At 39.4% G+C, this 24,902-nt stretch overlaps 1 protein-coding gene across 4 annotated transcripts in view; it reads left to right on the top strand.

The window, feature by feature from the left end:
- pcnx1 (pecanex 1) overlaps window positions 1–24,902 on the top strand; it is a 283,871-nt gene that overhangs the window by 95,067 nt on the left and 163,902 nt on the right. For all 4 annotated transcript variants that reach the window (XM_060828820.1, XM_060828819.1, XM_060828822.1 and 1 more), the window contains 3 exons: window positions 8,892–8,931; window positions 15,255–15,344; window positions 17,951–19,681. In XM_060828820.1, coding sequence (XP_060684803.1) covers window positions 8,892–8,931; window positions 15,255–15,344; window positions 17,951–19,681 — 1,861 coding nt within the window. The remainder of the gene's footprint in view (window positions 1–8,891; window positions 8,932–15,254; window positions 15,345–17,950; window positions 19,682–24,902) is intronic.

Here is a 24,902-nt window from a genome sequence, read left to right as displayed (position 1 = left end):
TAAAAATGTTTTTGAAATAACTCCACAGAGGGTGGTATCCCGTCACCAAGTCATGCTGTATTTACACACGAACAGTCCTTAACTATATTACTGCCTGTGCCAGATTCAGGTATCAGAGTCAGTATCTCTGAAACTTTTTTAAATCTGTCAGCCAGAACTAGATTAACAGCCCCAATCAGGAAGCTCATATTCTATGATGACCAGCTAGTTGACCTGTTTATGCTCACTGCAGTCGTTCTGTCCTTTTAGTGACCCCATTTCTTAAGATAAAGGACATGTTCAGGTGTCCAAAAGCCCTGTTATCCATAAATGCACAAAAATGTCACTCACTTGAATTTTCTGTTGAATCACTAATTGTTCCTGAACATAGATAACAGTTGTGTATAAGGATCCTGTGGCTATCAGACACTTAGAGAATTTTCCAGGCAAGGAGACCTGTGCTCCTAATCTAGTCTTATACTCCAGGTATTTTGTTTCACGATTCTGCACCCATCTCCTCCAGTATATTTTCCAAAAGGTCCAGTACCTACAATTGAATTCAGTATTCTAAGTGGAATGTCTCCACAATTTTATACTACTTAATTCTTTTAGCCCTTTTGTATTCAAATTTCTTGAGACAAAGGTTGATATTAAAGTAGCCTCTTTGGTTATTTTTACTCCTATCCACGAGCTTTTATTTGTTGAAGTGTTTGGACCAGTAAATCTGTGTTCCATCACAGATTTTAGTTTTCACTATTAGTTTAGAAAATAATCGTGTCTATCTGAAGTGGATGACCTCATTCTCGAAGTCCATCTTCTGCAGTTTTACCCAACTCTAGGTGCCTGTTTGTAACTTTGTTTCCGTCTTTTTTTAACTTCAGTGAATTTGGCTATTATACACTCCATTTCTTTTTTTTTTGAAAACATTTAGAATTATAGTGAACCATTGAGGTGCCAGTACAGATTTATCAGGTGTATCGATAGTAAAATTTGTCAATTTGAATATGCTCTTATGAACCCAGCTGATGTATTACTGGCAAGTCAGATCTGAGACTGAAATCTGGCTTGATTGACTGACTGTAATTTGTTTTTATAACCAAGTGGTCTCTCACTGAAAGATAAACGCACAATGTTGACTATTTTGTTTTAACAATAAAATAGAAATTTATTAACAGAAGAAATGAAGATAAATAGAATAAACCAAGCTATTTACTTACAACACAAAATCAAGTATTTTAAACAAACAGTAAAAGTATAATCCCATTCATCACAAAACATTCTTTTGTAAGTTGAAAATATAAACCGCAACTTTTGTATACTACCCATAAACAGACCTTGCAAAGTATCCAAAAATACTACTTGTATAGAACTCTTACTGAGTTCTTCTTTCTAAAACCTTGATGGGTTTAAGTCCCTTTAACTTACAGCCCTGAAACAATAGAGATCTTCTTCCTGGTGCTTCAAAGTTATCCCAACAGTGATGAAGAGTCACCACCGGACTTGACAACCCTGCTTTCTTCCCACAGATGCTGCCCGATCTGTTGAGTTTTGCCAGCAGTTTCTATTTTCACTTCTGGTCAGGGACTAACACTCACTATTAACTCTAAGTTAATCTAGTTTCCCTATATGCTTACCTTCAAAGCATTGGTCAATACAAAGTTCTTAACCACAGGACAGCTGAAAACTTTTAGTCAAACTGAGAAAACTCTCTTGTGCTTGTGCTCTCTTTGTAAGCTATGGGTGTTTATCCCAAGCCTGAAAATTCCCCTAGTGTGAATGATTCTTGCCACTTGTCAACCCAGAACCTGGATGTTGTCCAGGTCTTGCTGCATTTGGACATGGACTGATGAAGTCACAAGTTATGCTAGATAAGGGCAATCATCAAGAAATATCCAAACATCTAACCTTACATTTGAGGAAAGATCATTTGTGCAGTAGCTAAAGATTATTTATGTCTAGGACACTACTATGAGGAATGCCTGCAGAGATGTACTGGATCTGAGAAGGCTGACCTCCAACAACCACAACCACTCTAACCATCTGAAAGATTCCCCATGATTCCCATTAACTTTGAGAGAGTTCATTGATGCCACCCATTGTCCATTGTGGCTTTGATGTCAAGGGCAATCACTCTCATCTTACCTCTGGAATTCAACTGTCTTGTCCATGTTCGAACTAAGGCTATAATGAGGTCAGGAGCTGATTGGTGCAGGAGGAACCCAAACCGGGCATCAGTGACCAGGTTATTGCTGATCAAGTGCTACTTGATAACACCTTCCAATATTTACTGGTGATTGAGACTAGACTGAAGGAGTCGTAATTGGCCACGTTGGAAATGTACAACTTTTAGTGTACAGGGCAGTTTTTAATATAGTTAGGTAGATGCCAATGTTCTAATTGTATTGGAATATGACGAGTGGCAAGTTCTGGAGAATAATTCTTTAGGGCTTTTGCCAGAATGTTGTCAGAACCTGTAGCCTTTGCATTATCCATTGCTTCCAGCCATTTCTTTATATTATGTGGAGTGAATTGAATTGACTGAAGTCTGGCATCTTTAATGGTGGGGATTGTTAGAGTGGGCCAAGATGGATCTACACGTGGCACATCTGGCTGAACATTGTTGTAAAATGTTTGTCAAACAGAAAACAGAGTCCAAAACGTGTTGGAAGAAACCATTATCAGAATCAACTACCTCATAGTATTTTCATAGCCAGGTTTTACAGCAATAAGGTCGATAACATTGTGTTTTATCTCTGTAAAACATTTTGCCTCATCTTCAAAGACTTTATGTTCAGAGCAAGTAAACCACAGTAGACATGAAATTGTTGATTTCATTTTGGAAAAACCACATAGGAAAAACTTTCTTCAATCCACAAAATGTCCAAAAAGTTAATTACGTTACAGTTTTTCACAATGTCCTTAAATATAAATAGTATTCCTAATGTATTCCATTGAACTGTTTAATTGAACCATGAACTGCATCTCAATTCCACTGGCTGTAGAATGGGGTATATAGTTCAACCCAAGGTATAAAATGACCCCAGTATTTGGCACTAGAAATCATGCTTTTGTATATATCTGGTCTGTAAGTCAACCTCTATGTTTTGCAAAGGTATGTAGACTAGCATTAATAGTTGGCCTCTTTTTTTTCAGTCCAGAAATGCGTCTTTTACACAGTCTTGTATTGTGGATTGGTCTATATGATTAAGCAGCCAACATGCACAGTACACATAGAGGAAAAATACAAGGAATTTAAAGATTATCTGGTAAATGGGAATGTGGAATTTGAAAGGCTAATTATTCAACCATGATCTCATTGTATAGCAGGATAGGCTCGAGGGGCTGAATGGTTTAGTCCTGCTCCTAATTCAAAAGAGTTCAAGTCATTGCCTTTGCTAACTTATCAAATTTGAGAGAATTTGGTGTTATTGAAAAGCCAGCTGAAAAAAGAAACCAAATTGAAGAAGGTACTCAAGAACAAGTGTACCAATAGAAAAAAGGGATCAGCCATTGGCCTTATCCTATAGACATGTATTGGAATAACTCCACAGAGATTGTCTGAATGATTACATTGAGATTGGATATGTAATCGTGTACTTAAGCAGGCTAAATCGGACCTTGAGTTCAGCAAAGATTTCAGATGTACTGCTAATTGGTGTTTGAGCATTAACAGACTCAAGACATTTGTCAGGCCTGCTGCGTTTCTCCATCTGTTTTTGTTTCAGATTTCCAGCATCCCCAGTATTTTCCTTTTATTACTTTGGTGATGTCGCTACTTTGTCAGATGAAATAATCGAGTATTGCAGCAGAAGACCAAGATGGCTCTGATGATCAGGAAAAAACCTCACTGCCAACATTAGCAATTTCCATTGATGATTCTTCAGTGGTCAAAACACAAGGACACATTATGTCAAATCAGCAACATGTGAGAAAAGACCATTTAATTTTGATGTGCCTAGCAATGAACTATTCCCTGGAAATGGTCTAAAACAGTTCTCTGCAAAGTGATATTACATGAGAAAATGAGGTTCTTGTGGTATGAGCTTGCATGACCGATGGAGGAAAATTAAAGCTATGATTTTTTGAGCGTTAAAAACATTGTCTTTGATCAGGTTTTCTGAAGAGGTTTTTGTGCATAAGCATTATGATGTTCTTAGGGTAGATTGAAATTATATATTGATAATGTGTGGAATAGGTGAGAATGCAGCTTTTTAGAATGGGGCATGTTTATGTCCCAATAATGTAGGCACACAAATGATATCCATATTGCTGTTATAGTGAGGGGAGGGAATAATAAATGTTAGACAGAGTGAATACCTTCACAGAAAGTGGAAGCATGCAGGCTGCACCATTTATTTTGAGAGTTTCATTATCACATCATGGGATTCTGTTAGTGCACCAAAACTCATCAGATCATACAAAAAAATCAGAATATTCAGTTCATTAGACTGAGGGGTGCTGGTGTTGGACTGGCATGGACAAAGTTAAAAATCTCAACGCCAGGTTATGGACTATCAGGTTTATTTGGAAGCAGTAGCTTTCGAAACGCTGCTCCTTCATCAGGTGGTTGTGGAGGTTAAGATCATGCTCACAGAATTTATAGTCAAAGGAGTACAGTGTCACAGACATGTGATACAGTAAACAACCTTAGATTAAAACTTTCATTTTTTTTATATACCACACACTCGCGAGCACACCCCCCCCCCCCCCCCCCCCCCCACATACACTCACACCCACCAGACCATCCCTCTCACACAAGCTGTCTCTCATATGCACGCACATGCGCTCCCTGCACTCTCACCAACACACACATCCTCTAACACATACTCCTTCACATTGGCACATACACTTAACCAAGCTTACGTCCACACTCTACCACGTGCACTCACATATACACTCAGCCTGTTGCTCCTACATGTGCACACATATAAGCTTATGGGGTGAATTTGCTTTTGCAGAATTACATTTTTTTTTGCTCAAAAACTGCATGAATCCATGTAAAACTCTGCAAAACTGCAAAATACAGAGGGTTTATCAGTCTGACATAGCATTGGGGGACAGACAGACTTCACACCTATTGTTTAAAAAGCTGAACTAACTTGAGAATGTAATTTAAAAGCCATTTTGGGATTTACATATCAAAGAACAGAAACCAGCATATACCATTATAAAAGATGAAAGTTTTAATCTGAGTGTGTTTACTGTATCACATCTCCATGACACTGGATTCCTTTGGTTATAAATTCTGTGAGCAAATCTTCATCTCCACAATCACCTGATAAAGGAGCAGTGCTTCCAAATAAACCTGTTGGTTGATAACCTGGTGTGGTGTGATTTTTAACTCCGTTCATTGGATTTAGAGTATGACAATTAATTGTGGTGGGATGATCTGAATGCAAAAGTGTCATGACTGATCAAGATTTGGAGATGTCGGTGTTGGACTGGGGTATACAAAGTTAAACATCATACAACACCAGGTTATAGTCCAACAGGTTTAATTGGAAGCGCACTAGAACATAGAACAATACAGCACAGAACAGGCCCTTCGGCCCACAATGTTGTGCCGAACATTTGTCCTAGCTTAAGCACCTATCCATGTACCTATTCAATTGCTGCTTAAAGGTCACCAATGATTCTGACTGTGCCACTCCCACAGGCAGCGCATTCCATGCCCTCACCACTCTCTGGGTAAAGAACCTACCCCTGACATCTCCCCTATATCTTCCACCCTTTGCCTTAAATTTATGTCCCCTTGTAACACTCTGTTGTACCCAGGGGAAAAGTCTCTTGACTGTCCACTCTATCTATTCCCCTGCTCATCTTATAAACCTCTATCAAGTCACCCCTCATCCTTCTCCGTTCCAATGAGAAAAGGCCTAGCATTCTCAACCTATCCTCGTACGACCTATTCTCCATTCCAGGCAACATCCTGGTAAATCTCCTCTGCACCCTCTCCAAAGCTTCTACATCTTTCCTAAAGTGAAGTGACCAGAACTGCACACAGTACTCCAAATGTGGCCTTACCAAGGTCCTGTACAGCTGCAACATCACCTCACGACTCTTTAATTCAGTTTTTCTAATGCTAAAAGCGTCACTCCTTCATCAGGTGGTAGTGGAGGGCTCAATCCTAACACACAGAATTTATAGCAAAAAAATTACAGTGTGATATAACTGAAATTATACATTGAAAAATTGATTGCCTGTTAAGCCTTTCATCTGTTAGAATACAGTGATAGTTTCACTTCTTTCATGTGTAAATCTCAAAACCTTTTTTTAAAAAGTTGCATTCTCGGGTTAGCTGTTAACAATGGTGATAGCTAGACAATATGTTGAAGGTGTTGGCCCCGTGTGTTCTCTGTCTATGATGATATTTAGATTGAGTCTAATCTAAAAAGTGAGATAACTGAGCTTTACATGAATGCATGCAGTTTTTGAGCAAAGTATAATGTAACCCTGCAAGTACAAATTCACCCCACAAAATATGTGTGTGTGTGTGTGTGTGTGTGTGTGTGTGTGTGTCTGGGTTGGGAGTTGAGAGTGTGAGAAAGTATATGTGTGTAGTGAGCGTAGAGTGCCTTAAGTCTGTGAGGGCGTGCACGTGGGAGTGTGTATGTCTGTAAGGGTGTGAGAGTGTCTGTGTGCGCATCTGTGTATGTGTTTCTGTTGTATGTGTGTACAGGAGTGCATGTGTGTGTGTATAGTGCAATGGTGGTCACCTGTAATGTGACATGAACCCAAGGTCCCAGTTGAGGCCCTCCCTATGGGTAACAAACTTAGCTTTCAGCCTCTGCTTGGCCATTTTTCTCTGCTGCCTGTCTCGAAGTCCACCTTGCAGGATGGTCACCCGAAGGTCTGGGGTCGAATGTCCTGGACCACTGAAGTGTTCCCCAACTGGGAGGAAACACTCCTATCTGTTGATTGTTGTGCGGTGTCCAGTCACCCGTTGTAGCCTTTGCTCGGTTTCCCCAATGTACCATGCCTCCGGGCATCCTTGCCTGCAACATATAAGATAGGCAACGTTGGCTGAGTCACGTGAGTACCTGCCATGTACAAGGTGGGAGGTGTTCCCATGCGTAATGGTGGTACCTACGTATACACTCTGACACATCTTGCAGCACCTCCCGTGACAGGGTTGTATGGAGTTGTCCTGAGAGTCGGGCAGCTTGCTACGGACAACGATCTGTTTGAGGTTTGGCAGTTGTTTAAAGGCAAATAGTGGAGGTGCGGGGAAGGTCTTGGTGAGGTGCTCATCCTCATTGATAATGTGTTGCAGGTCATGAAGAACATGGCATAATTTTTCAGCTGATCAAGTTTGGGTTTCCATAAAGCTTCCACAGTCAAGCAGGCCCAGAGTGAATTCTGGGCAAACTATTTATTGGTTTCTGAAGACTAAGAATGTCGTGAATTTGTGATTAAAGGTTCATTCGATTAACTCTGCCACAGGAATTTACTTTGAATTAGCGGTGTATTTTTTTTTATTTTTCACATTTTAAAAATGGCAGCCAGCAGCCCCACATTGGCTGTTAAAATTTTACTGTCACCAAATAAGTTGAACCCCATTTTTGGGATCTAAAGTATCCATAGTGTTCTTTTGAAGGTTATCATCGATTTGTATTAGAACACCTTGTATTCTAGAGTCTTCAAGCTTTAATACCTCTCTATCCCCATAATTATTTTTAAAAATTAAGAAAGGTTTATTAATTCTGTCAACTCAAGGGTATTCTTTATTTATTTAATGTTATTAATAAGTTTTAAGTTCCGGCCAGCTTCTAGCATGGAGTGGATAGAATCGCTTGGCGATGCTTATGGTGAGGCATTTCACAATGACAGTCTCTAGAGAGTGCATGTTAGACTGCTATCTTCAATCTCCATACATCACAGAGCCGTAAAATGAGGATCAGTAAATCGTATCAGAAATTCTTCTGGAAGCCCATATTGCTGCACATGAAACAGCATGAAGTTGCCACGATTTTATTATAATTCCATCATGGAAAGCTACTGAATGTGTCTGTTTGTTTGAATTGGTACATTAAAATCTTATTACTGCAAAACAATTTCGGCAGCATAGAAAATTAACTTCTGTAAATATGTTGTCTCATTTCTTCAGATTTTCGTTTAGTTGAAAATTTAAAAGATGATGTTTGACTTAACATTTTTTGTTACTTTTATTCCTCGACCTCAATTCTCCCTTTCTTTACCTCTTTTTATTTTACTTTGTGTATGATTTGATGTTGAGTGAAATATTCCCACTGACTTGATCAAAGCTTATTCATGCTTTGTATATTTCAGTAAAGATGCCTTGATGTAACTGGTTAAGGTGATAGAGAGTTGCTTTCCCAGATCCTCCGAAGAAGGCAATGCACTGAAACAAATATTTAGTCACCATAAACCAACAATAAATGAATAATGCGTTTGTTTTCAGATGTCTGTTAGATTTGGTCCGTATTTATTTCAGATTGTGAAGTCTGGTTAATTGTAGCAATGTATACAAGCTCTGTATTTCCTTCAGAATTTTGACTCTGGTACTAAAAACTGAGGGCAATTTCAGGAGGGCACTGAAATACAGCACCTTTTTAAAACATTTTCAACTCTATATGCATAGTTAAAACTCAAAAGTAATATCTTCATTCAAAATTAAATAATGAATTTACCGAACAACTTCCTTTTTGAAATCATTGGAATCCGTCCCTGAAATGTAAAACGCATTACTTTGAATTTTTTTGTTTAAAATGTGCATTGACTGGAGTAATATACAATTGTGTCCTTCTAGGAAGTGTTGTCTTTTTAACATTTTGATTAATTTTTAATGTTTAAACTGGCATATTTTGTTGTTAATAATTGGATATGAAGAAAGAAAGTTGGATTTTTAAAGTTTGTACCTTTTTTAATTAATTCTAATCCTTTGTTAACAGGTTATGCAGCCTCACACTGGAGCAACATTAAGTATGAAAGGTATGCGATCTCCTGTCTAATGAGTTGAAGATTTTAAATTTTCTGGTAGGGTTCATTGTGCCTGAATTGTACTGAAGTAATGTGTGATGATTTGCTTATGTAGTACTGTACTTTGCTAGTGAATGGTCAAAATATAAGCATTAGAATCCTCGATGTTTTGAATTGGAGGGTTGCTTTGACCTCCTTGTCAAGATGTTATCAAAAGCTACAAGTAGAAGTCAAATGCTTTCGTATGTTAATCTTTACTGCAACTAAAAGAAAAGCCTGTAAGGGGGTATAGTAACTGAGAGGCAGAATCTTCAATCCTGCTTAAATGCAATGCTCTTCTACTGCCACAAAACCAGCATATTTAGGAACAGGCAGAAAATGAGTGTAAACGATTGGTCTGATGAATCCGTTAAGGCACCTTGACATGAAAGCCTGCTTCCTGAATAGTGTTCTCAGTAGGAATGGAAAAATTTTGTGTGCAGGATTTCAACAAACGCCAGTCTGTTTGTATTTATCACTCTTTGGGAATTTTCTGTGTTAACCCTTCGGTTTACCAGTATTTTGTAATTTTTATTTCTTTAATTTTACAAAGATTGACTATTAATTGACGTTTCAATGGAGATTTACATTAATAAAATAACAAAATACCAGTAAGTCATAAGATTCAGGTTTGCATCCTGTTACAGAATACAAATACGTAATGTAGGTTGCCATTTCAGTCCAAAACGGGAAAAAGTAGCATCTTGGATTGAAAAACCAAGGCTTTCATTCAGGTGGATATTTAAAGTTACTGGAATATTATTTGAAATGGCACTGTCCCAATCTCTTTGATCTTTGTATTTGCAAGCACTCATGTAATCTCAAACCACCCTCCTTTCAAAAAACTTTCAAGTGTTGACTCCACTTAATTCTGTTGCTTAACTTGCGCATTAACTCTCTTTTATTTTAACAACTGTCCACAATATCATAATGGCTCTATTCAATGTTGTCTTCGATATAATTGTGACCATGATGTATTATCCCATTTGACTGTTCTCCACCTGTTGATCTCATTCAGTTCACTGTCCTCCAATTGAGTAGGACTAACCTTACTTGATCCTACTTATTTTGATCATGGACAGATAACTCCAGCAATGGTTTCCCTTCTTGTGCTGTCACTGTTTTTGTTTTTGTTTTTGTTAGACCTCTTGAGAACAATCTTTGATAAATATCTAGAACATAGAACATAGAAAAATACAGCGCAGTACAGGCCCTTTGCCCCTCGATGTTGCACCGACCCAAGCCCACCTAACCTACACTAGCCCACTATCCTCCATATGCCTATCCAATGCCCGTTTAAATGCCCATAAAGAGGGAGAGTCCACCACTGCTACTGGCAGGGCATTCCATGAACTCATGACTCGCTGAGTAAAGAATCTACCCCTAACATCTGTCGTATACCTACCACCCCTTAATTTAAAGCTATGCCCCCTCGTAATAGCTGACTCCATACGTGGAAAAAGGTTCTCATTGTCAACCCTATCTAAACCCCTAATCATCATCTACACCTCTATCAAGTCACCCCTAAACCTTCTTTTCTCCAACGATACTAGCCCCAAGTGCCTCAGCCTTTCCTCATATGATCTTCCTGCCATACCAGGCAACATCCTGGTAAACCTCCTCTGCACCCGTTCCAGTGCCTCCACATCCTTCCTATAGTATGGCGACCAAAACTGCACACAATACTCCAGATGCGGCCGCACCAGAGTCTTATACGACTGCAACGTGACCTCAGGACTTCGGAACTCAATTCCTCTACCAGTAAGAGCCAGTATGCCATATGCCTTCTTCATAGCACCATTTACCTGGGTGGCAACTTTCAGAGATCTGTGTACATGGACACTATGATCCCTCTGCTCATCCACATTACCAAGTATCCGACCATTAGCCCAGTACCCCATCTTCTTGTTACTCTTACCGAAGTGAATCACTTCACACTTAGCTACATTGAACTCCATTTGCCACCTTTCTGCCCAGCACTGCAGCTTATCTATATCCTGCTGTAACCTGCCACATCCTTCCTCACTGTCAACAACTCCACCGACTTTCGTATCATCCGCACACTTGCTCACCCAACTTTCTAGACCCTCCTCCAGGTCAGTTATAAAAATGACAAACAGCAATGGTCCCAAAACAGATCCTTGCGGAATACCGCTAGTAACCACTCCAAGATGAACCTTTACCATCAACTATTACCCTCTGTCTTCTTCCAGCCAGCCAATTCCTAATCCAAACCTCTAATGCACCCTCAATGCCATACCTCTGTATTTTTGCAGTAGCCTACCATGGGGAACCTTATCAAACGCCTTACTAAAATCCATATACACCACATTTACTGCTTTACCCTCGTCCACCTCCTTAGTCACCTTCTCAAAGAATTCAATAAGGTTTTTGAGGCACGACTTGCCCTTCACAAAACCATGCTGACTATCCTTGATCACATTATTCCTATCCAGATGTTCATAAATCCTATCCCTTACAATTCTCTCTAAGACTTTGCCCACAACAGAAGTGAGACTCACCGGCCTATAGTTACTAGGGTTATCCCTACTCCCCTTCTTGAACAAGGGAACCACATTTGCTATCCTCCAGTCTTCTGGTACTATTCCTCTAGACAATGAGGACATAAAAATAAAGCCCAATGTCTCTGCAATCTCCTCCCTTGCTTCCCAGAGATTCCTAGGATAAATGTCATCAGGCCCAGGGGACTTATCTACATTCACCCTTTCCAGAATTTCCAACACCTCTTCCCTACATACCTCAAAGCCATCCATTTTAATTAATCGTGACTCAATATTCACATCGGCAACAATGTCCTGTTCCTGAGTGAATACTGACGAAAAGTATTCATTCAGTGTCTCTCCAATCTCTTCCGCCTCCACGCACAACTACCACTACTATCCTTGACTGGACCTATTCCTACCCTAGTCATCCTTTTATTCCTGACATACCTATAGAAAGCCTTTGGGTTTTCCCTAATCCTACCAACCAAGGACTTTTCATGTCCCCTCCTTGCTGCTCTTAGCTCTCTCTTTAGATCCTTTCTGGCTACCTTATAACTCTCAATCGTCCCGATTGAATCTTCACGCCTCATCTTTACATAGGCCGCTCTCTTCCCCTTAACAAGGGATTTCAATTCCTTATTAAACCACGGCTCCCTCACACGACCCTTTCCTCCCTGCCTGACAGATACATACTTATCAAGGACACTCAATAGCTGCTCCTTGAACAAGCTCCACATATCGATTGCACCCTTCCCTTGAAGCCTACGTTTCCAAGCCACACATCCTAAGTCATGCCTCACCGCATCATAATTTCCCTGCCCCCAGCTATAACTCTTGCCCTGCAGTGCACACTTATCCCTCTCCATCACTCGAGTAAAAGTCACCGAATTGTGGTCATTGTCCCCAAAGAGCTCACCTACCTCCAATTCTAACACCTGGCCTGGTTCGTTACCCAGAACCAAATCCAGTATGGCCTCACCTCTTGTTGGCCTGTCTACATATTGTGTCAGGAAACCCTCCTGCACACATTGGACAAACACCGACCCATCTAACGTACTCGAGCTATAGCTTTCCCAGTCAATATCTGGAAAGTTAAAGTACCCCATAACAACCACCCTATTACTTTCACTCTTCTCCTGAATCATCCTCGCAATCCTTTCTTCTACGTCTCTAGGACTGTTAGGAGGCCTGTAGAAAACTCCTAACAGGGTGACCTCACCTATCCTATTTCTAACCTCAGCCCAAACTACCTCAGATGGCAAGTCTTCATCCATCGTCCTTTCCACCGATGTAATACTATCTTTGACAAGCAATGCCACACCTCCCCCTCTTTTACTTCCACCTCTGACCCTACTAAAACATTTAAACCCTGGAACCTGCAACAGCCATTCCTGTCCCTGTTCTACCTATGTCTCCGTAATAGCCACAACATCGAAATCCCAGGTACCAATCCACGCTGCAAGTTCACCTACCTTATTTCGTATACTTCCCGCATTGAAATATACACACTTCAAGCCACCTTCCTGTTTACAGGCACCCTCCTTCGAGATTGATGTTTCTAACCTCCCTACACTCAAGGTCCCTAAAGCTACAGTCCAGGTTTCCATGCCCCTGCAGAGTTAGTTTAAACCCCCCCCAAAAAGCAGTAGCAAACCCCCCCCCCCCCCAAAAGGATACTGGTGGTCCTCAGGTTCAGGTATAGACCATTCTGTTTATAGAGGTCCCACCTTCCCCAGAAAGAACCCCAGTTATCCAGATACCAGAATTCCTCCCTCCTGCACCATCCCTGTAGCCACGCATTTAACTGTTTTCTCTCCCTATTCCTCGACTCTCTATCACGTGGCACGGGTAACAAACCAGAGACAACAACTCTGTTTGTTCTAGCTCTGAGCTTCCAACCTAGCTCGCTGAAAGCCTGCCTAACATCCTCATCCCTCTTCCTACCTATGTCTAGAAGTAAACAAGAATATTTATGTATGCTCCATAGCTTATGAAGCTGTTTTATTATTTTTATTTCCAAAGTTGATACATGTATTGCAGAAATGTGATATTGGCGGTAAAGGTGAGAGAAATCCGCTGTCTATTTTGGCACCAAACAGTAACATTCGGCCAGAAGAGGGGCAATCACATCTGTTTCAGCTGAAGACTGGAGGATAATACGGCTATGTGTCAAATTGTACACAAAGCTAATTTACTGGGAGTTGGATGTCCTTACAGGTGCAAAAATAGGGGCACAAACATAAATTCCAGTATGCTGACAACAAGCCACGACTTGCAGAATCAGAAAGCCTTCTACAAAATATCGTACACCATCAGCAAAACAAAAGTTTAAAAGTCTAGAAGCTTTGAATTTAAATTGAGTATAAGTACTGAAAAGACAAAACAGCAATGGAAGTTATCATGGAATGTATTAGGACAAGGACATAGTGTTCATTCATGTATCTATCAGTCCACAAGTTCCCCTCCAAGCTACTTCCACCATGACTCGGAAATATTTTGTTGTTCTTTCAGTGTCACTGGGTTAAAATCCTAGAACTCCCTCCCTCATGGCATTGTGAGTCTACATGGACTGGAGAGTTCAAAAAGGTGTTGCCTTCTCAAGGACAACTAGCCATGGGCTTTAAATACTGGACTGGCCAGCAACACCCAATCCCATGAATTAATTTGAAAACAGACTTAAGTGAAGGTTGTAGTGAGTGGTGTCACACTGGAACAAATAAATAAATTTATATATTTCGGAGAAATTATAACAGAAGATGGCAGATGTAATGCAGCCGTAAGGAGGAAGATAGTGATAACCAAATACAATTTTGTGAAGATGAAAGGTGTGATTACAAAAGAAGCCAAACCTTATAACAGAGAAAACACACTTTAGATGCTGCAAACTATCCATTTTTCTCTATGCCGTAGGAACCTGGCAATAAATAAAAATCTTTGGAAGTTAACAGAGGTGTATATTTATGCTAAAAATTTCATATGTAAATTTAAGGCAAATGAAGAGGTGCAGGAAATAGCAAAAGTAGCATCAAGAAGAGACCATGTCAGGCGTTTAGTCAGAACTGAAAACCTACAGATCTCATCAAGAGGACAAAATGGAGGGCAGCAGAAATAGAAGTAGTTAATGTAGTTGGTTAACAAATGGCAGAATGTGTTTGTAGGCTTTGTATATTTAAGAATGATACAAAACAGATGGGTATGGTGTATCACGAAGCAGAAATCCTAGCTGAAGGAACTACAAACACCAAAAGAGCTAGTCTTCCTTGAAGATCTATCTTCTCATGTGCCTGCTGCCTTTTGATGACAGTTGCAAAGATGGGGTCAAGTTCCACATATATCCTGATAGCTTTCATTACAAATCTGCAGCAATTGCCTTGACATTTCCACTGTTTCTCCGTTGTAGGGCTATTTTTTTCAACATTTAACCTTGGTTCAGTTGTGATGGGTTTGCATGTACTTTTCAGTTTAGCCTTCTGTATTTGCTGCTCACAATCTGCTTTATACTGGGGAGACCCAATGCAGAATGGGTGACTTCTTTAATTTAGAAGATGGTAGTTGGCTGGAACTCGGTGCTAGGGGAGTTGGTAGAAGCAGATATAGTAGCAGTGTTTAAGAAGCGTTTAGACAGGCATATAGACAGACAGGTAGGTAGGGTGATATGAACCATGTGCAAGAAGATGAGATTAGTTTAGAATGGTATCATGGTTAGCACAGACAAAGGGTTGTCGTACTGTTCTATGTTCTACATTATTTCAATCATTTGGAAGATTGACATTTTTTTTGTGTCCACTGTAGGAGATGAAGAAACTGCAAAAACTTCTGAAGATGTTAGTTTGACCCTGGGTCAGAGCTGCAGTTTGTACAAAGATGCGAATGATGAACAAGGTGAGCTTGGACTGCAGTGATTTGACTAACAAGCAATACAAAACATTTTCTTACATTTTATGAAAGATTGCACAGAATTTTGCTGACATTCTATTTCATTTCATATATAAAATTGCCAGTTTATTGTTGCACTAATTTTTGAGGAATAATGAAATTTAACCCTGATCTGTTACTATAAGGTTTAACTCTCAATAAACATGCATCTGATAAGTTAGCTTAATTAAATTGTGTAAAGATTTGATGGAGCATTCAGAATTTTGAGAATAATATCTATGTATATCTCTGGCACCATTTAGTACAAAAAGAGGAACTGTTCCATGAAAGAATGCTCTACTTAAACTGCACTGGGATTGGCAAGCTGGCAAGTTCTGACTAGTGGAAAGGAGTTAATGCTGACAGAGTGTGACGTGATTCTTAAAGGGAATAGTCATAGTAAAAGAGTAGTGCAATGATTTGAGTGAAACCAATTACATTGCATAGGAAGGGTGGGACTTATGATGGTTATATTGTCTACTCCTGTACCCTCTGTCTTCAATTCTTTTCAAATTATTGGGCACAGTTTTAATGTTAAATAAATAGATTGGAAATGTTGTCCCATGTGTCCATCCGACAGCTTACTTTCCCACTTAGCTTTGTTGGTAAATATGGCTTGTGGGTCACTTCTATGTCATTAATATAAATTGTAAAAACCTGAGATCACATCACTGATCCCTGTGGCACCTCTGACTGCTAACTTGTGTATTCCTATTCTGTTGTCTGTCCTTTAATGCATCTTCTATCAAACCAACGATAACCTCCAATGCAATCTTGTACAATACTCTACCATATGATATCATATGAAGTTCTTTTTGGAAATCCAACTATACTGTGTTCATTGGTCCCCTTTAATTGCCTATCTAATTCCACCTGGAAGAAACTTTAACTCAGTTATCAAGCATATTTTAATTGATGCGAATGACGTGCTCCTGTTTACTGCCTCTCCCATTTATCACTCTTGACCCTTCTGAACCTCCCAATTCACTGCTTCCCTCCCTGATCCTCCTGCTCATGAATCTCCTGTTTGCCAACTTCCATTTTGCCAACTTTCCTTCTTGCCAACCCTCCTCCTTGCAACTTCCATTTAGTGCTCTTTTTCTCACTTGCTTGTTTCTTCTCTCAAACCTTGGTTGCTCCTTCCTAAATCTTGCTGTGGGAAAGGGCTCTGGAGGGATGCTCTCCATAGAAGGCAGAAGGTGATAGTCGATCGGAAGGAGGGTCTGGGAGAGAGGCAGGGATGGGAGGGATAATAATCTAAATGTTTAGGAGGGAGGCTGCAAGCAAAAGATGTGGCATGTTGAGAGGTTGGAGAAGGAAAGAGTGAGCCTAAAATTATTTTTTGATGAAGATTCTGTAATTTGAAAATACAATTAGTACATTTTAGAGAGTGTTGATTGTGGAAATGAAACTGTGCATTCACTTTAACTTTTGCTCAGAACAACCTGTCTAATTTAATCTTTATTGGACAATGAGGCCAAGTTAATTCACTGAAGGGTGGTTACTACTTTGAAAGGCAGTGCACAGAGGCAATACTAATGCTGCAAAAACTGAATTTTTGGAAAAGCTCAGGAGGTTAGGCAGTGTCTGTGGTGAGAAATCAGAGTTCAGGTTACAGATTCAGTGACCCTACTTTAGAGCAATGCTAATGGCTCTGATTTACAAAAAGTTTAGTGAATAACTTGTGAAGCAGATAACTGGAGCATAAATAATAGGTAACCATTTGAGTTTGTTAGACCATAAGACACAGGAGCAAAAGTTAAGCTATTCAGCCCATCAAGTCTGCATTAAGGCTGAAATATTTCCTTCCGTACACTCGATCCCACAGTCTCAAAAGCTTTGGATTCACCATTAACTCCTGGTCACCATCTCAACCTTGACCAGACTGCAAACTTGATTCCCTAAATTTTGCCTTTGATACCAAACATTCCCATTACAGGACTGCCCTTTTCTGCATCCATAAGGTCATTTTCCCATTTTACTTCATTTTCCACTGGGATTCTTATCCCTTCATTTGTTATTTTAGATTCATGTATTTGAAGGTCCCTTGGCTAACCACCCAACCATTGCTCTCCATAAACTTAAACTCATCTAGAATTGTCCTACTCATATCCATCCCTTTTGTCAACTACCTCTGTCTCAGTGGCTGGCTCCCAACACAACCCACTTTCCATCTTTTTGCTTAAAATATCCACATGGTCTTGTCTCATTAACTCTGCAAACCTCCTAAGCTTCTAATCCTTTTTTTTTGACTTTTTTTTTCATCCACCTCCAGCCTCTTGTACACATGCATTTTTTACATTTCTGTCATGACTTACGTGTTAAATTTCGTGTTAAATGTGTAACTCGAAAGCAAGTCAGAAATATTAACCTTGTCTCATTATTTTTGCAGTTCAGTAGATCTAAAGTTAGTTATAAAGTGTAAAATCATGTGACGATCTTAGTTAATGGGAGTTGTAAAATTTTAATTGTTTATTTCCATAATGTGAAAACTGTAGAATCTGATTCTAATGATATACTATAGGGATGTTGGGAGTTGTACAATGTTTAACACTTACCCTTCCTTGCCACAGATCTGGCACTTGATTCCAAACTTTTCCAAGTAGTGCCGAATGATTCTTTCGTATCAAACAACACGCTAACATCTTCAGGTGCTCAAGACTTTCCAGTGGATCCAAATGACAACATGTGCTACCACCACACTGAGCATTCATTGTCAGCTACCTGTGACACAGAAGCAGCCTCCCTTGTACCCTTGCATTCCCTGTCTTACAGGAAAGACCATAGGCCTAGGGGTGTGCCAAGGACTTCAAGTTCAGCAGTGGCTTTTCCAGACACCTCTCTCAGTGATTTTGCTCTCTTTCAACAAAGGAGAGGATTAGATACTGTCTGTGAATTAGAAAGTTCCAAACCACTTTCAGGATCCAAGGACTCGTTGACTGAAAACTCTTGTTGTGCTGGTGTCTTTCAGCTAGATGACTTAGCCAAAAGTGGTGCTTCCCAGCCATCATCCAAATCGGAAGTCAGTAAGCCTCTAAAAACCGATAACAGCGTTGATAGTTTGCAGAGTCTCAGCACCAGAAGTAGTGGGTCAACAGAAAGCTATTGTAGTGGGACAGATCGAGACACTAATAGTACCATCAGCAGTTATAAGAGTGAGCAAACAAGCTCAACCCATGTGGAGAGCATTCTTTCAGAACAAGCAGAAACCTCAGCTGATGAGCACAGCTCCGAGAAAAAGATTTGTGAGAAAAACGGGTATAGTAGTGAACCAGAAAGCACCAGCAAATTGGAAAAAAGGACTAATGCCAAAAGGATAAATTTACATGCTGCAGGCAAAGATGAAAGTTGCAGTCAAGATCTTGGTCAGGCTTCTGATCAGATGCAGACTTCTGGCCCAGTGGAAACTGAAGAGAATCTCAATGGGTCAGGTGATGCCAACAAAAACCCTCATGCTAATGAATTGACTATAGATATACGGAAACAGCAAGGTGCGCCGCTTAAAGAGGCAATGACTGAGCAAGCAGGAGAAGAGGTTGTTGAAAAGCCTTCTTTCTCAATTGATATACAAACACTAAAGGATGAAACTGTTAAACAAAAAGATGGGGATGTGAGGCCTAAGTCTATTAATTTTATTCACCGAGCTGCTTCTACACATAAGTCAAACCGAAGAAAGGCGGGAAAAAAAAGAGCCAGCAGTTTTGATTCAAGCCGGCATAGGGAGTATGTGTCCTTTCGTGCCGTGGCTGGTGTCAAAACTAGCAATAGCGGTTTTTGTCCAGATGAGGACTCAAGTGATCAAAGTGACCTGAGCAGGACCTCCAGCATGCATTCAGCACATCGTTTTAGTTCAGATAGCTCATCCAGCACCACCTCGCATTCATGTCATTCTCCTGAAGGGCGATATCATGTCTTAAAAGCAAAGTACTTGACTCGAGAAAGAGGCACTGACTCTGAGGCTGCATTAAAGGTTCACGCTGGTTCAGAAAACTGTGCAAATGCCAGGAGAAGATCAACACGCAGGACTCTTAGTGCAGCCAGTGCCAAGACTCATGCAAGAGTCCTGAGCTTGGATAGTGGCACAGCGGCCTGTTTAAGTGACCCTAGCAGACTAGGCACACCAGATAAAGCAAGGCCTTTAACAACATCTAAATCAGACTTGGAAGCCAAGGAGGGAGAGGTAATAGATGAGCTCAGTCTTATCGGCAGAGCTTCACAACTAGAATCAGTAACTCGTTCAAGAAATAGTTTGCCTAGTCAAGTAACTTTTCCTGAAGCAGAAGACCAAGGAGCGACCAGTGGAGGTAGGTTGCTTGTTAGATAAACATTATTATTATTTACTTTATGAACAAATATTTTTAATATAAAGTGATCTGTTTTTCCCAGCTTCACTTTGCTGTTAAGTTTCAGTCGAAATATTTTGCAGCATTAGGAAAATTAGTTCCACATTTACTTGGAAAATGTATTCCTACTGAGTTGAGTCTCTCATGGAATGTGCACAGCTGACACCAGTACAGTAGTAACTGGCTGAATGCTGAGCTGAGTGTCTAACAGCTAGCTATGTTAAGGAGGTGGATAATTAACATATAGAATGTTCTAATGCACTTCACGTTGATCAAATGCACTGATAGGATTACAGGTACTACAAAATACATTACATGCAGTACCATAGTTTAGTCGAAATTCAAGTATTAGCATTTCATAGCAGGAATAATTTTTCCAGGATAACATTTCAGCTGAATATCTAATAACAACAGTTGTATAACATAAATAGATCATGCTTCTTGCCTGACCTGACAAAATAGCACTCCTTTTGAAAGGTTAACATAACTGTGTATAATGATGGTTTTGTCAAATAACTGAGACTGAAGTTTTCCAATGCTCCTCCTGGTAAAGTACAGAGCCTTAAATGGAACTGAGTGGGGAATGTTTTCTGCCCACAGTGCGGGAGGCAATGAATGCTAATTAATTGCTCATAAATGGTAAATAGATCCTAATGATGCAAAGCAAGGAATTCTGAAAAGAATACCGTTTTGCTATATGCTAAAAGAAATTGTGTTTATAGATTGTTGAATGATCATTTCTTTTGACAAGGAAGTGAAACTGACTTTAATACACCTTCAGATGAGCTGGCCAGACTTCTTCTTTGATACATAACTCTCAGTTTTTGGTTTTCTGCAGTCTGAATAATAGACACTAAATGGGGTATGTTAGGTTTGTGCTTGCATCAATGGGGAGATAAAACCGGAATGTTTCTGAGCTTCCTTTTTTGGTAGCTCCATGTAGCTAGTTGCTTCATACATTTGTATTGTTTTTAAAAACGTTGTGTGCTTGGGAAGGGTAAAGTTGAATTTTCAGTTAAACCTTTTCATCTCATTAGTTTCTGTTGACGTTCTCAAGCTATTCAATAGTTAGTAGCAGATGGGCTGTTAGAAATCTCCCATTGCCAAATTGTCCTGCCAATAACAGATATGACTGAGCAGCTCTAGAATGCATTTCTAATTTTGCCTTTAGTCCTGTACAAAATGTCCTTAACCTTCATTCTGAACCACTTAGTAAGATTATGTGGGAGCATTGTGGTATTGCATGGTGCAGTTTTGAAAATTCACCCTGTATTTCGCAATGACATTGACATGTTGACATTTTAGAGTTTGAGGAGGGCTCCTTTAATGCATTGGTTGATGCATAATTAGTGAAAACTCCTTGAAAATCAGTTGCAACATGGTGTAAGAATATTTTAAGGTGTGAATAACTATTATTTACAGATGTTAGCAACGGGTTCTGAATGAGCTGGTGTGCAAGCACCTTTGCTATTTTAATGGAGGTGTCAAACTGTATTTTAATGCTTCATGAAAGTTGTCCCATTTCTGAGTATTTTTCTGAATTATGTACTTTCATTATAAGGTAATGACAAGGTAAAGATGTTTCAGTAAGAGGTCATTTTGCTATAACACACACTTTGTTAATATGAATTTCGTTAACGCGAATTTGCTGTAACACGATTGATGAATTGAGGACACTGTTTCTAAAGTGCGAACTTTTGAAACGTGTTTCGTTGTAACGTGATTACATCACCAACTCTAAGTGCTGTTTCTAAAGTGTGATTTTTCTGTAATGCGGGATTGCACAAGAATGCGCTCATCACATTGTAGAAGAACTACCTGTACTTGGGACCCTGTGAATTAAATAATTTTAAACTTGGACTCCATCCACTGAATCAAAAATATTGTGACCACTAGCAAGCCTATTAATAATAAATTTGACTTTTAAATCTGGGTTCAGCACTATCATTGCCCTTACTGTTTCAGTGTGACTGGAATTCAGTTTATCCCAAGTATATTAAATATTTGTTTTAGTTCCTTCTAATAACAAAACCTTGTATTCATTGGCCAGCTAGTTTGAAGTATCAAATGTGGCATAATTAGCAGCATTCTTGCATCTAGGTCACCAAATCTTGGGTCCCAACTTCCACTTTAGGGCTTGGGCACAAACTCAAAGTAGGCACTCTGGTGTAATACTGAGAGAGTGCTGCACTGTTGATAGTGCCATATGATTGGACTCTTTACAGTGTGGAAACAGGCCTTTCGGTCCAGCAAGACCACAGCAACACTCTGAAGAGTAACCCATGCAGACCCTGACAATTTAGCATAGCCAATTCACCTGACCTGCACATCTTTGGATTGTGGGAGGAAATCCACGCGGACACTGGGAGAATTCCTGTGTGGAGTTTGCACGGTCACCCAAGGCAGGAATCGAACCCGGGGTCCCTGGCGCTGTGAGGCAGCAGTGCTAACCACTGAGCCACATGCTACCCATTTTAGATGAGATGGTAAACTGAGGCCTTCTTGGGTGAATACAAAAGATCCCAATACACCAGTGATTATCCTGCAGTCAACAATCATTTAAAAAGAAATTCCGATCATTATCACGTTGAGTGTCAGCTATGTATAAATTGAGTTCTACATTTCTTGCATTTCTATAGTGCCTCCGTGACAAAGATACTTTGTTAGCCTTAAAATGCTGTTATAAATCTGGCAGTTATGAAAAGCCCTGTGTAAATACACGTCGTCTTGCTTTCTCTGAACTTGTCAAATTTGGTTTAATCAAACAGCTACCCAGCTATACTCATATGCCGTATTTGTTTCTTTGCCACCCTAAAAGCCCACAGATTATTTAGAAATTCCTGACTCAGATTTTCAGTACAGAGCTGTACATAATTCTATGGAAAAGTGCTAACACGAGTTAGCAAATTTCCATTTTTAAACAGTTGAAACCTTTAATCTCTCTCTGTACGTAATGTCACAGTGGCATTCAATATTTAAGTAATTTAGTGTGGCTTGATGAGTGAGAGATTTATTGAGGATTTCTTTTGTATTTCTACTTTCTTGTTCGCCCATTGTTTGGTTCTGCCCTATCATTCTGCTTTATTCATTTTGCCCTTCCCTGCCAGTACCCAACCCTCATCTAATGGTCTCATTTTCCAACTATCTGGCTCTTCTGTTTTGATTAGAATCTGAGAACTTCGTACTTTTGAGATGCCTGCTTGTTTCTGTTTTTCCAGTTATAGATTGTGTGATGGGGAGGAGGGCAATAACAGAATTAGGGGTCTTTAACCTAACCCAAACTAAACGTAACTGTTAATGGGGAAAATATGTCTAACTTGAAGAGTAAACATTACTTAGCAAATTCAGTTGTAAAATATTCTTTCAGACCACGGACACTATTTTGAGGTGGAAAAGTTGTTTAGCAGTTGCAAACAGCCAGCATGCACAAATTGTATATCAAATGAACGGAGCAGAATAATGGGAGTACTTCCAAATCTTCAATTACTTCAATATACCTGATGGGAACTGAATGTCTCATTTAAAGGATGATACCTCAAACAATGTAATGCTGAAGTAAAAACCTAAATTATGTGCTATGGTTTGAAGTAACATTGGAAACCATACCTTTTGATTCAGAGGTGAGATCGCTCCTGACTGAGCGATCAGATACTTCAGTAGTTAATATGCACCAGATGTGTGATGTTAGCATGACGTTCTTTTATCCGTTATCCTACAAAGGTTTTAACCAATTTAATTGCCTTATTAAAACGGGGCGGGAGAGTTTGATATAATAATTAATATTGATAGTTTCATTTTTTTTAAGTTGATGACATAGTTGCATTGAATTTAAAACAGATGCAATTCCAATTATCTGAACTATGTTTCCTATAAATCTCCTTTCACTTTGCTTCATTTTATCATATCAGTATATCCTTTCATTCCTTTCTCCTTCATGTAAAACAAAGGAACTTGCATTTATTATGACAGCTTTCATAACCTCATTGACTGCATCAGAGCACTGTGAAGTAGTTAAATGCTTTTAGTACAATCACTGCTGTAACATAGGAAATATCGTGGTTAATTTGAGCACAGCAAGTTCCTACAAAAGCAGTGTGGTGGTGATGATGTCATCTGTCATTAGTAATATTTTCCCAGATAATCACTCCAGTTAAATGTACCTACCACCAGACTGAGGTTTCAACCAACAATTGAAACAGTTTGTCTAGTTATGCATCTCATTGCTGGGAGATGTGTTTTGCTCGAGTTAGCTACTTACAATACCCTTCACCACTTCACTAGCAGCAAATAGACTTCGGAAGTCCTAATGTTATTAATTGCGAAATAAAATTTGCAAGTCTTGTTCTCTAGTCAAATTATGGAAAATATGTATATGTAAATGTAGTGTAAGACCATATTCATTCTAAATTGATACTTTAATTCATAAAGACAGCACTCACTGTCCATTTTCAGACTTTAATTAAAACAGTACTTCTCACACCATGAAACCCCTCAGTTTCAGATTTTGGCTAGGATAATGTTAAATGTGCAACCTTTTGCTGGTGTTCTGTCCACCCTACCCCTTTATCAAGGAAACCGAGAAGAACTTTTGTGGAATTACAATCTAAGCCTCTTTGATTTTGAATGCAATAGCATCTGGCAGCACAAGATTCAATTTACCTAAATATCCAGCCAGTCTTTGACAATGTTATATGGTCCAAGCTGTGTAATACGAAAGCTGCAGCCGTTTAACCCAATTAGCACTGAGACTTCCTGTTTTCTTTGTCCCCTTATAGTTCACACCGTATGGAATCTGCTGAAGCCAGCATGTCTGCCTCCTAACCAAGGATTTTCCTTTGAGAAATATCCTGTAACAATTATTTCTGGGGATTATATCTCAGGATAAAGAATGTTAATTTAAACAAAAACTCAACAGAAAACTTGGAAAAGTTTTTCATGCATTCTCTACACACGTTAATAAATACATTACAAAATTTGTTATTTTGGTGCCCATTAACAAGATTGAGAGGAAGTCTAACGTTTTTTAAGCAAGTCAAGACTTGGAATATGACCTTATAAATACAAGCTCAAGTCAAAATATAGTATGTTTCTAATAACCTGTCAAATTATAGGGAAAAATGGAAAATGTTGAAAGTATTTTAATGGCTGTTTTTCCCAGGAGTGGGAACTACGTACATGCAGT

Source organism: Hemiscyllium ocellatum, chromosome 8, assembly GCF_020745735.1.
Source record: "Hemiscyllium ocellatum isolate sHemOce1 chromosome 8, sHemOce1.pat.X.cur, whole genome shotgun sequence".
NCBI lineage: Eukaryota > Metazoa > Chordata > Chondrichthyes > Orectolobiformes > Hemiscylliidae > Hemiscyllium > Hemiscyllium ocellatum.
Note: the sequence above shows the minus strand (reverse complement) of the source record. Positions and strands in the feature narration are given on the sequence as shown.